At 41.7% G+C, this 18,249-nt stretch overlaps 1 protein-coding gene across 1 annotated transcript in view; it reads right to left on the bottom strand.

Moving 5' to 3' along the window:
• Nucleotides 1-17,752, bottom strand: part of slc2a15b (solute carrier family 2 member 15b) — a 39,483-nt gene extending 21,731 nt beyond the window's left edge. The window contains exons 1-6 of the mRNA XM_079462362.1: nt 17,607-17,752; nt 13,656-13,754; nt 13,367-13,527; nt 12,915-13,039; nt 12,546-12,691; nt 12,232-12,364 (exon numbers count right to left, since the gene is read on the bottom strand). Of these exons, the coding sequence (XP_079318488.1) occupies nt 12,232-12,364; nt 12,546-12,691; nt 12,915-13,039; nt 13,367-13,527; nt 13,656-13,754; nt 17,607-17,651 (709 nt within the window). The 5' untranslated portion in view covers nt 17,652-17,752. The remainder of the gene's footprint in view (nt 1-12,231; nt 12,365-12,545; nt 12,692-12,914; nt 13,040-13,366; nt 13,528-13,655; nt 13,755-17,606) is intronic.
• Between the last annotated feature and the right edge of the window lie 497 nt (nt 17,753-18,249).

Genomic DNA, 18,249 nt, shown 5'->3' with positions numbered 1-18,249 from the left:
CAGCTTTCTTTAAGCAACCACTAACACACACAAGCGATGCTAAACCACCTTTCAAACCCCTCCACCTCCCGTTCACGATGTCCAACCTTGCGGCATCTGAAAAGCAACATCGTCTAGTTTGTTCCTGTAACCCAACAGCGCCACGGCTTACAGCTTTCCAGGAACAAAGGGGGGGGGGGTCATGCTGATGTATAACTGCGACGCACCGTGGGCCAGACATGATGGCAACAAAACCACTAACACACAAAGAACTGGTGCACTGCCCCGGCATGCTGATACACAGTACATCAGAATGTTATGTTTGATTCCAGCTCCAACCATCAAACCTCCCCAGGGTAGGACATCAAGAAAGAGTGTGTGTGACCTGTGCCCAGGTCAACAATGGGCAACTATGACTTTTAACAATCACATGTATGCACAACACATGTATGCACGGCACAAATGATGTTCAACTCCGTCAATCGGAGATCACAAAAGATAATATTAAAGAGTTGTGTGAGGTCGCATGCACAATGTCAGACACAGTCTCGAACAGGTTTGCCCCACTCAGTGACGCACCATCTGAGAAACCTGCTGAGAGTGCCCTAGTTATAGGTATTTCTATTATTATTCGGAATGTTAATATAGAGGCACCAGCCAACTTAGTCAAATGTTTACCAGGAGCCAGAGCGCCTGACATCAAGTCAAATTTAAATGTGCTGGTTAAGGCTAATCGTAAATTCATTAAGATTGCACAAATGATTTTCGAGTCCGTCAATCGGAGATCACAAAAGATAATATTAAAGAGTTGTGTGAGGTCGCAAGCACGACATCAGACACTTTAATATTCTTTGGCCCCCTCCCTGTGGTGATGAGATACATAGCAGATTATCATCACTAAATGGCTGGTTGTCTGAATGGTGATTGCAGAATGATATACCGTAGTTTTTATAAATAACTGGAAGAGTTGAGGGCAGACCTGACCTGTTGAAAAGTGACAGTCTCCATCCCTTCTGGGCTGGTGCTTTCCTCCTGTCTAGAATTATGGCACATAGTCTTAATGCTAAAACTTGACTCACTGGGGCCCAGGTCAGGAAGCAGACAGAATGGCATAACCAATGGTACACGGGTCTTATTTTCGAGACGCAACCTCACCTCAGGAGGACAAGATCTCCGCTGCAGAGCTTTGTATAGTCTATCATGCAGTCAAGCATCACCAGTCATACAGAAGTGTCTTGATTAAATACAAATACTGTGAACAAACACTTTTTTGCCTCTGTTACACATAGGTCTACATCAAGATATGTTGTTGATCAAATTGCCTGGCAATGAATAGAGTAGGCTATTTCAGAATCACTGTATCATGATACCATAGATATGATAGACAAAATTGTATTGTATTTGCGAGTACACCAGATGCAGTTATTCTTGCCTCACTAAATACCGCAAAGTGTCCTCCTTTTTGGTGTTATGGAAATGGTCACCCTACCTCTGGGTGTTCACACCGAACGCGAATGAAGCGTTAAACGCGAGTGATTTACATGTTAAGTCAAGTCATAGCCGCGATGACCTACTTGCGGTACGATTCGCGCGAATGAGGCGATTGAGCGTTCGCGTGATTCGCGAGAGTTGAAAAATCTGAACTTTGGCGAAAATTCACGCTGCCCATCAGGAGCTTTCTCTAGTTGGGCCGTGATTATTTACATTTAGTCATTTAGCAGACGCGCTTTTATCCAAAGTTACTTACAAAGAGTTCGAGGAGCAATAGGCAATAGCCTATGTCATACAAAGAGCAATGCTTATACAAAGTTAGTTTCAACAAAAGCCAGACAAAAAAATGTATTTGTCTGTCAGGTATTCACCGAAGATGTGCATTATTTGGAAGAAATTATTATGACTTACCGAGCGACAGAAGCCCCTCCCATGACGCAAATTCAATTAGTGGGCTAAAGTCTGTCATGATTCTGCCTACTCTTGTCTTGATTTTCTGGTCTAGGGGCAGAGTCATGACAGACCCATGTGTTTTATGTGGAGAGAAATATATTATTGTCAATCAGGACATAATATGCGTTCTCTCCAGTCTCGTCATTTGGCCCCGCCCCTCTCGTTCCTAGTATAGCTTTCCTCCTGTGTCTCATTACCCACACCTGCCCATCGTTATCTTCTTTGTTAGTCTCCCTATATAATGCCCTCTTGTCTATTGTCTTGTGCTGGTTCGTTGTTCATGTATCCTGCCCTGTTTGGAGTGTTCATGTATCCTGCCCTGTTTGGAGTGTTCATGTATCCTGCCCTGTTTGGAGTGTTCATGTATCCTGCCCTGTTTGGAGTGTTCATGTATCCTGCCCTGTTTGGAGTGTTCATGTTTCCTGCCCTGTTTGGAGTGTTCATGTTTCCTGACGATCCTATTGAGTATTTGCTAGTCTTGTTGAGTGTTTAGTTTTCAGTTGTGGTTTCTTGTTAGTAGTGTTTTCCCCATCGAGGGTGTTTATGTTTTGTTCCTGTGTTATTATTTATTAAAGTCTATTCGTTAACCCCTTCATCCATGTGTCTGCCTGCAATTGGGTTCTTCCCCACACAGTTCTTGACAAAAGTCAACCACATACCACCTCGACTTTCTTCCAAATAACGTAAATTTTACCCATAATGCAATGAATACAGGCCTATAGTTCCTGCACATTTTTGTTTTTCTGAATTGTGTGAAATGGCTAATAAAAAATAAGTAATACAAAACGATTTTGGCCGTGTCTCGTTTCCTGAGTGACAGTGTTGGGGGGCGAGGGGAAATCTGTTGATTGTCTAGTGCCAAATAAACAGAGATGGACAGGAAAAGGTCAAAGCCACCAGGTGCACAAAAAAAAACGGATTTGTGCAATTGAGAAATATAATTTTCTCTTTCATTATGTTGTTATAAAAAATATGACGGTTTGTCATCATTTTGTGTGTGTGTTTTATTTGTATTTATAATTTTTCAGGGAGGGGGGGTGCTCAACGGTGGTCTCGCCCGGGGTGCAATTCAATGTAGAACCGCCACTGCCCAAGATTATTATTATAAACATGAGCGTCGCCTAAAAGGCAGAGGGGGAGGTGTTGCTTCACTTTACAATAACTCTTAGAAGTCTAACCCAAATTCAATTCTTTTGAAGTCATGGTACTTTATGTATCCACACCTAATACTAAGGACAAAACATCTTTAAAATGTATTGTGGCTATTGTATATAGGCCTTCAGGGAACCACACAGATTGTATTAAATAATTTGGTGGGTTCTTATCAGAACTAGTACTGGCCACAGACAGAGTTCTTGTCGTTGGTGACATCGACATCCATGTAGATAATGATACAGAGGCTTTAGGAATGGCTTTTAAAGACACTCTTAACACCATGGGCATTAGACAACGTGTCAGGACCCACTCACCTTCGTAATCATACTTTAGCATTAATTAACCCTTGTTACAAATATGGTAGAACAATAGCATCAAATACCAAAGGTGCGTTTCTTGATTATCTGCCTGAATTGTCTCAAATCTCTACCATGAGTAATAAAGTTGAAGATCTTGACTTTACCATTGAAAATTGTAACACCTTCTTGGAAACGCTAGACATAGTTGCTCCTTTGCGCTTAAAGAAGATTCAAAATGACAGACCGACACCGTGGTATAATGAACAAACTCTGCTCTAAAGAAAGCATCATGGAAAGCAACTTAAAGAAAACTAAAATAAAGGTATTTCGTACAGCATGGAAGGATGGTATTAAAAAATACAGGAAAACCCTAAAAACGTCTAGATCCGCCTACTTTTCATCACTTATAGAAGAAAACCAGCACAAATGTCTCGGTTACGTATGTAACCTCCGTTCCCTGATGGAGGGAACGAGACGTTGTGTCAAACCGACAGATGGGGTTTGACTTGAGAACCTATCATCTTCTGACTATTTTGAACAGGTCAATGAAATTGGCGAATGAAATTTGCATGCCGGACTCCGCCCCTGGATATCCGGGTATAAAAGGGAGACGGCGTGCTGCATTCATTCACCTTTTGTGCTGAGGAGCCTGAGAGCATCTCTTGACTGCTGCAGCGGGCGGCAAGTGTTGTGGCATGAGGGACACAACGTCTCGTTCCCTCCATCAGGGAACGGAGGTTACATACGTGTCAGACGCAAGCGCTAGCGCGAAATTGTAACAATCCAGTGGGTTTGGCAGGGTGTCCCAGAGCTTTGGCAAAGATGAGAGGCACGTGCCCTCGACCACCACAGACGGAGGCCTTGTATCTCTAATGGCGAGAAGCCGTTCAGTACCGTAGGGCCACTGGGGAAGCGCTGTTCTCTGAAGGGGGATATGCGCTACGGAGACCACTTCCCACCGCAGGGAGGAATATAGTAGAGACACCAACATGGTCTCGCCCGCAGGGGGGAACTCATGGGAGGTCCGTCCCAGCAGGAGGACCGTCTTCATCGAGAGGTGGGGAAGAGCGGCCTCCTAGGGGCTCGAAGGGGGGCGGAGCACGGACGGGCCGGATTCAGCCTTCTCGCGCCCCTCAGGAACCTAATGACCTGGTCATGCTGCCCCAGGGGCTTGCCAGCAACTGATTCGTGATGAGCGGCAATTGTGGCTACATACACTTTCAGTGTGGACGGGGAGTTTCCTTTCCAGCCTCTCCTGAAGGAAGGACAGCACGTACCCGATCGAGCATTTCCGTGGGTCTTCTCCGCGAGAACACTAGAACGAGAAGAGGTGCCACTTAAAGGCGTAAAGCCGCCTCGTGGCCGGGGCCCTTGCCTGTGTAATGGTCTCTACCACCGCAGGGGGCAGACCACTCAGGGTCTCCTCGTCCCATCCAGAAGCCAGACATGTAGGTCCCAGAGGAACGTCAGAGGAATCTGCCAGGGGGGGAGTTTTCGTCAAGAGCATTAGCTCCGAGAACCAAATCCGGTTGGGCCAGTAAGGCGCAACTACTCAGACTTGATGCTCCTCTTCCCAGACCTTGCACAGGACCTGTGCAATGAAGCTCACTGGGGGGAAGGCTTACTTCCGCCTGTCCCGTGGCCAGCTGTGCGCTAGGGTATCTGTGCCGAGGGGGCCCTCGTTCAGGGAGTACCAAAGCGGGCAATGGGTGGTGTCCAGTGAGGCAAACAGGTCCACCTGCACGAACCGCACCAAAATGAGCTGAACTGCGCGGGGGTGGAGTCGCCACTCTCTCCGAGGCATCGACTGACGAGAGAGCGCATCGGCTGTCTGGTTCAGGTCGCCCGGGATTTGTGGGTCTTCGACCCTGTTGACTCCACAGGAGGAGGCGTCAGGCGAGTTGCGTTAACTGCCGTGAGCGAACGCCACCCTGGCGGTCTCTACAACAGTATTACTGTCTGACCTGCCAGCACCTACTGCCAGGGGCGCAAGTAGAACAGCTAACAACTATTGGCAATTGAATGCCAGCGCAGGCGGGGGCCCATCCACAGACCCGATACTGCGTGCCCGTTGCACACCGCACCCAACCCTGGGAGGAGGCGTCTGTTGACACCATGACTCGCCTCGAGACCTGCCCGAGAGGGACTCCGGCCCGTAAAAAAAAAGGTCATTGAAGACCAGTGGGTTAGGATGCGACGGCAGAGAGGCGTGATGACGATACGCCTGCTGCCTGTGTGCAACTATCTCCAGGGAACTCGTCTCTGTAGCCAGTGCTGATGCGGTCTCATGTGCATCAACCCGAGAGGGGACCACCCCCGCCGAGGATGCCATGTGCCCCAGGAGCCTCTGAAATAATTTCAGGGGGACCGCTGGTTGCTGTCTGAGAAGACTCAAACAGTTTAGCACTGACTGTGCGCACTCTAGGGTGAGTCGTGCCGTCATGGAAACAGAGTCAAGTTCCATACCGAGAAAAAAGGGAGCTCTGCGCCGGGGAGAGCTGGCTCTTCCCTCGGTTGACCCTTAATCCCAATCGGCCCGTAGTGAAGAGGATGCCCCGAAACCTAGGCGGAGGCCTGGCGAATTGGATCGCATAGCCGAGACGGACCGTATTCTGTAGCCACTGTGACGGCTTTGGAAAGTGCTACCCAAGCAACCATCCCAGTCCGACCCGGCAGCGATGGAATGGCTAGGGTCAGGCCCAATCTTGTTCTCCTTGGGTTCACCTCATCAGGAGCGCTTGTGCTTCCGCGGTGGCTGCTGATGAGACGGCGGACCTTTCCTTGACATCTTCCTCCGGGGGGGCGCCTGAGGAGGGGCGCCGGAACCGGGGACGACAACAAAGGTGGCCGGGGCTGTTTAGGAGCAGACCCCGAACGGGACCTCGACAGCCGGAAGGCGGCCGGCCCGCGGCGGGGCTCACCAAACAGCCCACCCTGCGAGATGGAAGCAACGAGAAAGCGGACCTTCTCGGCGTCCCGCATCTGGGCAAGGTTGAGCCAGAGGTGCCTCTCCTGGACCACCATCATGAACATCATCCGACCCAGGGCCCACGCCACCTCCTTTGTCGCCCCCTGGAGGGCGAGGTCGTTCTGCATTACCTTTGGGTCGGTCTTCCCTCGTGTAACTCTTGCACTGATGGACCTGCAGGACGGCCATGGTGTGAAGAGCGGGGGCAGCCTGGTCCGCGGCACTGCAAGCTCCCGACACCGGGGTGCTGAGAACCCACAAGCCGCGGACAGGAGTCTAAATCGCCCCCGACGTAGAGGTACGTCGACGTAGCCCCTAGCTGCCCCCCCATCGAGGGAAGAGAAAGTGAAAGAGTCAGTCTGACGGAAAACGCACCGAAAAGGTGGCGTTCCCAATCTTACCGAGCTCCTCATGCACCTCGGGGACAAAAAGGCACCGGGGCTGGGCGCGGCTAATAGTCGCACCCCGCCCCGATGATCAATCATCCAGCCGCGAGCGCCGGATGGGTGGTGCTGTGCATCGCCTGCGAATGCTTGCGGCGGCCCGCGAGCGCACGGCCGACATTTCGACATCCGTTTCATCCCGAGCTCAACCTCCCGGGGGAGGGGGCTACAAGGAATCATCCGGGTCGGAAGCCAGTACGTCATCCTCCGATGCTGCAAGGGACATCTCATTTTCGTAACGTATCGTGTCCGAGTATGTGGGGAAGGAGCAAGACGGCTAGGTGCCGTCTTTTAGGGAGTGGCCAGACGAGCGAGATGGGGCATGAACGGTCCGTGAACCGGTGGCTGACGGATTAACGCTCACGGAAATCCCCATGTCACCCACGCTGCTCGCCGTCGCTGAGCCACCGCGGTCACAGGTCGGGAAGCAAACGAGGTGGTGGCAGGCTCTTAAAAGAACACAGCCACCCGTGACTGCAGTGCGGGCAGGATTTATCAACAACGGCTGCGTCAGCGTGTTGGACCCCCAAGCACGCGAGGCAGACATCGCGTCCCTCCCCCTCCTCAATGAGTGTGTTGCACCCGTGAGAACAGCGAGACATGCTGTGCTGTAGAAATTTGCTCTTTTAGAGAGAAAAACACCTCCGGAACCGCTGAGACGCCAGGGGAAGTCACTTGTGAGGGACAGTCCGCTGCACCACGTCGAGAAATCAGCTCTTTTAGAAGGATTGTCATCAGATGCGAAGGCTCCGAAGAACAAAAGGTGAATGAATGCAGCACGCCGTCTCCCTTTTATACCCGGATATCCGGGGGATGAGTCCGGCATGCAAATTTCATTAGCCAATTTCATTGGCCTTCAGTGGCTAAATTATATATAAATAAAATCCGATTTATATATATATATATTATATATAATATACATAAAATCCAAGACACTAGAGAAAAAATTATAACTATAGAACCAGAAGTGAAACCTGCTGATCAAACAACTAACTACAGCGCCCCTAAGGAGAAATTGCTATTATTTTCTACCGTAGATCACAATGAACTATCTAAAATCATTAGATCATCTATGCTAGACCCTATACCTGCAAATCTACTGAAAGAGATGCTCCCAGAAATTATGGATCATCTTCTTAGCATTGTTAACTCATTCCTGACATTAGGACATGTGCCTAAAGCATATAAGGTGGATGTTATAAGGCCCCTTGGAAAAAAAGACCCCAAGAGAACTAGTTAACTACAAACCTATATCGAATCTACCTTTCATATCTAAAGTTCTGGAAAAAGTAGTCTTGACTCAATTATGTTCCTTGCTCCAAAGAAATGGCATCCATGAAGATTTCCACACTGGATTTAGAGCACATCACAGTACAGAGACTGCTTTGATAAGAGTTACAAATTATCTGCTTTCGTGTCTGACTAAGGATGTATCTCCTTATTGGTGCTGCTAAACCTTAGTTCTGCATAGACAACAGCACACTCCAACATAGACTCGAAAAATATGTTGGCATTAAGGGAATAGTTTTGAAATGGTATAGGTCTTATTCAGTCGACCGTTTTCTATATGTAGCAATCAAAAATGAGGTGTCACGCAAATCGCAAGTCCAGTACGGTGTACCACAGGGTTCAGTCTTAGGGACTATGCTCTCCGCATTATACATGCTACCTCTAGGAGATATATTAAAGCGACACAGAGTTAGCTTTCACTGTTATGCTGATGATACGCAACTTTATATTTCCTCGAAGCCTCATGAAACACAGCAATTCCATCGGATAGTGGAATGCATAGTCGATATAAAAGTACAAATTTTGTGTTAAGTGTGACTTATTGGACCGAAAACCGCCATATGTAACAACCAAGAATACTGCTTAACTATTGACGGATTTTCCATAAAACCAAAGAATCTCGGCGTTTATTCTATAGTACTCTGTCATTTGAGAACCATGTCGCCAACACCTGTAATACTGAGTTTTTCCATCTTAAAAATATATCTAAACTATGTCATATGCTGTCACCATCAGATGCAGAGAAGTTAATTCAAGCATTCATGACATCAAGACTAGATTACTGTAATGCACTATTAGGTGGTTGCCCTTCAGGCTTATTACAAAAACTTCAACTGGTCCAAAATGTGGCAGCCAGAGTTCTTACACGTACAAAAATGTATGAGCATATTAGCCGGGTTCTGTCAATCTTGCACTGGTTACCTATAAAGCATCGCATTAACTTATTGCCTATAAAGCCCTACATGGTTTAGCTCCTCACTACTTGAGTGAACTTCTCTTGTGTTAAAGTCCTGCACGTGCACTACACTCTCAGGCGTCCGGTCAGCTGGTAATACCTACAATTTCAAAATCAAGTGCAGGTGGTAGATCCTTTTCCTATCTAACCCCTAACCTTTGGAACAGTCTTCCGCGCACTGTCCGGGAGGCAGACACACTCTGTCAGTTTAAATCTAGACTAAAGACGCATCTTTTAAATCTTGCATACACTACACTATCATAATAGAAATGTTCTGAAGGTTTAGGCTGTACTAGTTAGATCAACTGGAACCAGGAACACTTTCAATAACAAATGATGTATTTGTTGCATCAAAGATTGCAGAACAGTACTCTACTCTCAGCCAGTCTTGTCTCATTATTCCAAGTTTACCAGAGCGGGCAGGACTCAGTCCCAGGTACCAGAGTGGGAAGTCCATGCCCGGACCTGACAAAAGCTGAGATAACAGAGCTGGCGGCAACTTGACACGTCTTCACTACAACATTGGCTGCTATTAGATTATTAATGATAATCTTAAATAAAAAAATGGTTTGCCTTGTTCTGCAAGCACTGTCGAGCTTGTGCTGGAGGGGAACTGGAATCTCCTGGTTAGGCCTGGTTTCCCTCTGAGGTTTTTTTCCTCCAATGGAGTTATGGGTTCCTCACCAACGTCAAATATGTTATATGTTGGCGGTCTTACCATTTTAAATCATCTGTAACTGTTAAATATGCAAGTTTTGATTTAGGATTTGTCGTATTTATTCGTTGGGATGATTCACACCTTAAAATAATTCAAGGCATAGTATGTTTACTATGTAACTCCTACTCTTTTAATTCTCTATCTGATGAGCTTTGTTATAATGCATGCATCATACTATGTCCATAACAAAATTTAGTTATTAGGTGCAAATTAACCATACTGTCAGAGCTATGCAAATGAGGCACCATGAGAAACAGAGGAACTTTCTCTGGCCCACTTATCACTTACATGGCATTGGCCTGCAGGCCACCTGGGGTATGCACATAAAAACATTATTCCCTAATACACTTGGGGCAGAAGAGAATCCAACAAAGAACAGTAGCTTGCGGCTCCCTGCGGGGAGGCCGAGTAGGCCTTGCAACTTCGGACACCAATCATTGATGCATTCACTGGACGAATGCATACAAATATTTTTATACTTTATATTACTGATCAGAGACTGTAAAATATGTATATTTAAAAACAATTATTATACGAATTTTGCTTTGAGCTTGACTGAAACTGATGTTTTAAAAAACTAATTTTTTGACAGATCTGGTGGAGAATCATATTTGGTGAGCTAAGCTCAGCATTATTATAACATGAAGCTCAAACAGCTACATAGACAACAAGTATCTATACAATCGAATTCCCATTAAATCCATTACATTCTCTGTTGTATTTTGGGCAGGGTTCTATGGTTTGTATTTCAGCATTAATACAATAGTTACTACAGTAAAAACATAATATATTTTCCAAACAGCTTTCTCTGGCTATGCAATCTCATGAAATTTCGAATTAAAACTTTACAAGTTCCATTTTCTGTGTCATGTAGCTAAAGGTGTATGTGATGTTTATTTACCATTTAACAGTAGCCTTTATGCCGATCATTTTCATGACAATGTCTTCTATGATCTTTTACTGATCGTAGTGCTCGTTCTAAGAACTGCATCACACATAGTTGAACCCACAAATAATTTTACACCACACTTGAACATATGCCTTTATTGTCTTTTATTGTTCTATTTGTCTTTTTAGAGCGCATTCAGCTGTGTAGTAGGGCCAACGTTTGCATTAGTTTAGCGGGGAAGATCTCAGTGTTGCCAGAAATTAATGTTGTGCCTTTGAATCCCATGAGAACTGTGTAAAATGTATATGCAAAGTCGATGTTTCATTCTCGACCTATCCCTTTTTTCTGCCTTTTCTTTTCATGGCTCTGCGCTGGCATAGTTCCACACTGAGCTTTTTTTCAAGCATGTTCCGTTTCTGCCTTTTACCCTCTTGTGGCTCTGCACTGGCATGGTTCCTCGCTGAGCTTGCGGGGCCTTATATATCTCCAATATTTAATGGACTGGTGTTTCTGTAAGGACCTAAGGAGAGATCTAGGGTAGCCGCCCACGACATCTTGGATCCATCACTTATCAAGGACTTTCATCGAGTCAGACCCGATCGTCCAGCACCCCGACAATGGGGATGTCCTTGCCGAGCACCAGAAGTAGCCCCTGGTGAATTCTGTAATGTCACACCATCTGAGGGAGCCCTCTACTGAGTACTGAGTGACTGTAAACTGCTCACCCTGCTTCACTGGTTACTTTTTATTTGTGAGACATTTAAGCATGGCCTACCTAAAAGGCCTTTGCGAAATATTGTTAGTTTTCCTGCTTTACCGAATGTTTATCTAATACAGTATTGTCTTGAATATATGTTATGACCATTGCCTGCTTTGTTGTGTTTTCGTCTCTTGGATTATCCCTTTGCTCTGTTGTTTGGATTGGACTGCTTTGTTCTGTATTATCTCTGCCTGCCTCACATTAGTGCTATTTAGCTACCGATTTGGACTTAGCTGTGGATTTTAATAAACAACTGCATATGGATTCTAACTCTTCCGCCTCGTTAAAATAACATATTTTATGTAAATGATTCTAATAGTGTATTTTAAATTAGTGAAGATCAATAAATACTGACATTGTACATTGTATAAAAATCTAATGTTTCCAAACAAATAAAAATCATAATAAATGACACTAATAAAGTCATTTATTCACATAATGTTCCATCTCTTAAAATTTCAACAATCATATATGAGTATTAAAGTATGTAAATTGAAAAAAGAAGAGCATATTTATTTCCTTTAGTCAGTTTGTAATTTTATTCCAACCGTTACTACTGATCGAAGATTTCCATAAATGTTTAGTATATGTTTACAAAAATATTTAGTAGTGTATACGTTGTAACTTAGTTCCCCTTTGCACAGCTGCAACCCGCCCCTAGTACAATGATTGGTAACCGTAATATAATCAGAATGAATCCAGTTTATCGGGAGCTAGCCTTCAGAAAAACTTTGTATAATTCACTTTATTCATTTTTCTTGGAATGATTTAGATTTTTTAAATTGACTTAAACATTTCCCTATAATTTGTGAGGAAATTCAAGGTCGTTACCTTTGATAGTGGCATGAATGTTCCGCTTTTCTATCATGAGGTATCTCGGACTCTCTGGGAACCATGGCAACAACATGAGCTGTATGAATGTAGGCACCACGACAAGAGAGAGGAACAGAGGCCAGTGGTCTTCCTGTGTAAAGGCACCAGATATGAAGTCATAACAGACACACCTTACAAGGCTATGATCTTCAAAGCCTGAGAACAAATCTATTACAGATCAGATTTCTGCATGGTACCATAAGTATATCTTTTTTAAACTATATCTGAAATGCTTAAAATGGAGAAAATAAAATAAATTTACATGCAACCACCTTGCCCAAGATCTCATGGAGCCCCAGAATCTGAGCAATGAACACTCCCAAACAGATGAAGATGCTGGGCACGAGTCCCAGAAATCCCCGAAGATTCTTTGGAGCAATTTCTCCGAGGTACATTGGCACCACGCTAAGAGATATCCCTACAACAGCATGAAACACAGAGCACATTTCGGTATAACAGCTAAATGCATCATAAGATTATTACAATTGCAATATCACAATTAGTTGAAGAAATCTAAAGAAAAACTTTTCTTCTCATTTTAAAGACAGCACAAAGTTTTTAACAATAAACATTTACCTAGTTAATGACATTATTGTTCTTTAAATGTAATCGTGTCTTCAACATAACAGAAATTAAATTACCTGAATGTATCCCTGTAATGAAGCGACCAATGATGATCATTTCTGGGGATTGACATAACCTACTAAAGCCCATCAGCGCCCCACCTACAAACACCAGAACTGTGCTGCGTATCAGTGTCCCTTTCCTAGAAAAAAGATAAACACACACAAAGCCTTCTAGCATAAGTTCAAACTTAAAGTAAATGCATGCCTTGAATGTAGTGTATATAAATTTTAATAAAAGCATGTACAAAATGCATAAATTTACTGTAAATGTATATTAAAGGTAAAATATGTAATATAGGTAATATGATAGGAACATTTTTAACTAGTATAAAGACTACATCCTTTATGTATCTATAACCTATGTGTTTATTTCTTTTAGTCCACCTTCCTAAGAAAACAGAATATCACAAAAATTGGCGAAAAAAAGTGTAAAATCGAAATCGAAAAATTGAAGCTACATTTTATACCTTCCAAATCTCGTAACCTGCATTCCTACTGTGAGAGAGCCCACCAAGCCTCCAATGGCAAATATAGACACAATGATGGAATATAAAAGCGTGAGATGCTCTTCATCCACTCCTGACCCATACCGCCTCACAATGGTTTGGTTATAAAAGTCCTTTATGTACTAAGTGAAGAACAAGAACAATAAAAAATATCAGTTTGTGTGGATTAAAATTCATACGGTTGTTTCAAATAGCTAGTCAGGATGCAGGGACAATGTGACATTTTGTGTGACGTTTTTCAGTTACTTACCTCTGCAGGAGAATTAACAACTGCCAGATTATAACCATAGAGCAGGGAGCTCCCGAATGAGGAGAGCAACGCTACAGCCAACAGGGATAAGGTAAGGTGCTGTAGACACAAATAATGTGTCAAATAATCATTCAAACAAAAATCTAATTTGTGACAACTTTGCAGATGTACAGTATATGGGCAATTCTACAGAATTTGTGCAAGCTTCTGTCCCACATAAAAAAACACATTTAAAAAGCATTCAAGTATTTAAATCTTTGTTGCTTACTAAGATTCTTCTATCATCTATTGACCCCACAATAATATTTATAACATCAGTAAGCTTAATTATATATATAGAATTATAATTTATTGTGTACTTTTAATTGGGAGATGAGTGTCCCGAACCCAAACCCCTAAATTTATGAAAATTATATTAAAATGGTTTTTGTATTTTTGTTTTTAATAATATAATTTAGTAATATAATATAGTTTTGAAGAAAATGTGTTCAAAAGTCTGAAAATATTTGTATAACTTTAATGACCGGCATTACCAAACATATTTTTCTGCTGTTAAGCAAACTTTTTGGGGTGCTATTCCATAAAACGTAGTTTTCCATGTGTATACATCTATTCAGTACTGTGCTTGCTAACCATGTGCTGTATAGCATATTTGAGCTAGGCTCAAAATGATTCAAAAATGTTCACTATCAATACGTATCACTGGGTATCCTTGTTTCGGTAGTGACATTTGTTTGTATGTTTTAGTAGTGATATAGTATGTGATTTGTAGGTTTTTTCTATTAGATATTTACTGTCAGTTTTGTGTCTGCTATATGTATGTATGTGCTGACTGCATATGTGCAACATAGTAAGTTATTTGTATTAACATAAAATGTTGAAATTCTAATAACTAGCTGTGCAAATTAAATATTGTGATCACTACCAAAACATTATCATCGCTTCTGAAAATGTGTGTCATGACTGAAACATGGGATGTTTTGTCATAAATAAAGTATATTCAATTATCAACTAAGATGTCATGATAGTGTTTTGTTCAATATAAACTAATGAATCCTTAACTTTGAAAACAGTATGATACATTTTAGGCCCTTTACACAGGAAGTAGCTGTTGTAACTGTAATTGATATACATGTGAAAATATTTTTTTAAAACAGCGAAAAATATATTTAAAAATGAATTGAATAATGTAATCCTATTATTAAATTATATTATTGTGCTTAGGAAGTGTCAAAATTCTGGGAGAGGAACATTATTAACTTTCTGAAATTACAATTTGAAAATTAACTGCACAATTACTTGAAATTTGTACCTTTGATATTATACAATTTGCATCCAAAATAAATCTGCATGGCATGGAGGCTGATCACACTAATTCATGCAAAAGGTTTTGAGTGCATAATTGAACCTACTGTGAAGATTTTGAACATTTCTGTCTTGTAAGAGTTTTTTTTATTCATCTTTGATTTTTTTTAATATTTAAAAATGTTTGAGAAACTGGATTTAAAATTTTGTTCAACTTCTTTGAGTCGTAATCATCAGAATTATAACAAAAACAATTTTGAAATATTTCACTTTGTGCGTAGTGAATTTAGAATATAAGAAAGTTAGTTTATTAGAATACGTGCACCTCTCAAATAAAAGGTGTAACAGCAGAGATTGGGGAATTGGGCTTGTTAAAGCATAAGGGTCTGTAAACGATGAACGAATTTCCTTTTAATGTATAATCACACCCTCATGTCATTCCAAGCCTCTATATAACTTTCTTCAACAGAACACAGAAGATGATATTTTGAAGAATGAAGATAGGTAACCTAACAACATTGGACCCCATTGACTGCAATTGTATGGACACAAAACCACAGTGACGTTCCTTAAAATATTTTCTTTTGCATCATGTACAGATTTTAACGGCATGATGAAGAATAAATCATGGTAGAATTGTTATTTTTGGGTGAACTTTACACTTTTTTTTTGTTTGATAAGATACACTCACTATTGTAAGGGAAAAATCTGGACAAATATGAAAAAAATGCCTAATTATTTTTGGAGAACCATCCCTTTAATAATAAGCCTCTGTTTACTTTACTGTTAACACAGTTAAAGGCCTTAAAAAGGATGTTTGTTCAAAGTATGTTTGTTCAAAGCCAAACAGGTTTAAGTAGCAGCTTTGAATGTTCAACAAAACATAAGGTCCTTATTATGCATTTCAATATTGTTGAACACTGTATATAGTGTATGTCACTGAGTACTTTGCAGTACTGACAGAGTTGATAACATAAACTGTACACTGTACAATGCATTTTACGATCAGTTTTCTTGACATTATTGCAGTTTGCCTACAAACCAAGAAGTTTGCTTACAGTATGAATTACTACAGCACAAAGTTCTATACCATATTGGTTTTAAACTGTAAACTTGGTCTGAAGTATTATACTTTGATGTTGTTTATCCATCAAGCACATGACTGCATTAGTGTGGAAGTGTACACGACTAGATCTGGCATGAGTGTTCACTGCCCAGGCAAATTGATTCTGGAATAATTACCCTGCACGTGCATATAAATCCACCAACTGCCAAAAATGGGAGTTAAACCATCCATCTGAACTTAACGCTCACTTCATGCACACCATTATGCTTAAACTAGAGGTTTAAGAACTTAACAATGTTGATACATTTTCTTAAAAATCAGCCAATAAACAAACAACTTAAAAAATGCCGTACAATTCTGCGATGAGATACTGAGGGTGCTCCCCTGCAAGCAAAGCAAACACTTCGATTTACAGGGCTGAATCATAATTCTTCCTTGATCCCAATTTAGACACTATAGGACCATGCTTTAACTCCTTATATCTGGAAATCAATTAGAACTATTTTGCTCTTCCATTAAACATTTGAAATAACATAAGTCACCCTTCCTACAAGCTACTTAATAATCAGCATAAAGCCAAATAGATAAGGGCTTTTTATATCAACATCACCTATATCACTACGCAAGAAAAAAAATACATGAAAGACCATTAACAGTGAAAGAAAATTAACCTCTACAGATACATACTGCGCCTGAGGGTACGGTCCAAAATGGTATTTGAAATCATAGTATGTTCCCTAACAGAATATTAAAATTTCACATGTGCAAAAACAAATGTGTTTTGGAACACTTTTGTGTGAATCCCATGTGAAACCTTTGGAATCACCTCAAACCTGTGGCATCACATATGCAACATATGGTGATAGACATGTGCACCCTGGGGGGATATATCTCCACATGTGATCACATCACCATATGTTGCACATGTGATCCCACAGGTTTGATGTGAGTCCCATGAGTTTCTACATGTGATTCCATGGGTTTCACTTGGGAAGTCACATGGGATTCACACAAAAGTGTGATCACTTATGTTTTTTTGTACATGTGAATTCTATGTGTCTTTTCTGTAAGGGTTTAAATGTGAATTCTTAAAGTGCCTGGATGGTCTACTGTGTAAAATTGAAATGCAAATCCATGCACACTGAAACAGCTGATCATTTCCACAACTCACTTCAAGCGGGAAGAGTTTAGTGTTGCTTTACTGAATAAAGAAAAGCATGCAATAGAATTGTGTAAGAACTATCGATAAAAAAGCTGAAGTTTAAGGAAGAGATGTATTTTAGGGTAATTGTTAGCGTTCGCAATGTGTGGTTAGATAGGTAATTTAACAATATTAATAAGAGCACACAGTAATTTAGTGCTGTAAAATAAGGCATTATTAACCATTGATTATCAGGTTTATGACAAAACACAATTAAAATATATATTTTTTATTTAAAATGTAGAAACGTAATTATAAAGACAATATTGCTTGTTTAACCCATTCAGAGTAAAGCCTTAAAATTTAACTCCAAGTAATGTCAAATAGACACACCTAGCTGTAATAATAATAAAATAATCCATTTGCAAACTGGACTTACCCTTGTACATCTCCCATTAGTATCTATCAAAACCTCCTCCGCCATTTAGAAACTTAAAGCTGTTCTCAGACTTAAGACCGGGTATTGTGTATTCCACTCCAACTTTATAGCAACCACGTCCCAGTGCAGATTATTTTGGGAAAGAAGGCGTGCTGTATTATTGTGGAATGCTTTAACACAGAGGGGGGAGAGTTTCTGTTCAACCATTCGCTTCTGATTCAAGCCCTGCCCACAACAATTTCTCACAATTCTAAAAGGTCAACATGTTGAACCCTCCACTGTCACATGTTAACCCGTGTGAGTTAACACTTTGTTCATTTTTGAGGACTTTAATGTGAAAGCGAATGCTTGAGTCTACGCTCTGTTTAATGGAGAAGTAACAGGTCCTACATTCAGTTTGTTGAATTAAGGAACACTGCATTTCTTATGCTCAGCGATACACTTCTACCAGGACACCGTGCTTTCTTGTTCCCTTCTAGTGGCACTGACTTATGTAGAACTGTAAATTTTTTGTCAAGAAAAGCAATGATTTAAAGGAAAACTGTAAGAGACCGTTAACCAGAAAGTTATCATTTTGATGTAGTGCTGTTGATGTCCCTGTACCTCATATTTCCAGCATCTCATCATGGTTAAATTGGTAAAA

The sequence above is a fragment of the Barbatula barbatula genome, assembly GCF_947034865.1.
Source record: "Barbatula barbatula genome assembly, chromosome: 8".
Classification (NCBI taxonomy): domain Eukaryota; kingdom Metazoa; phylum Chordata; class Actinopteri; order Cypriniformes; family Nemacheilidae; genus Barbatula; species Barbatula barbatula.
Note: the sequence above shows the minus strand (reverse complement) of the source record. Positions and strands in the feature narration are given on the sequence as shown.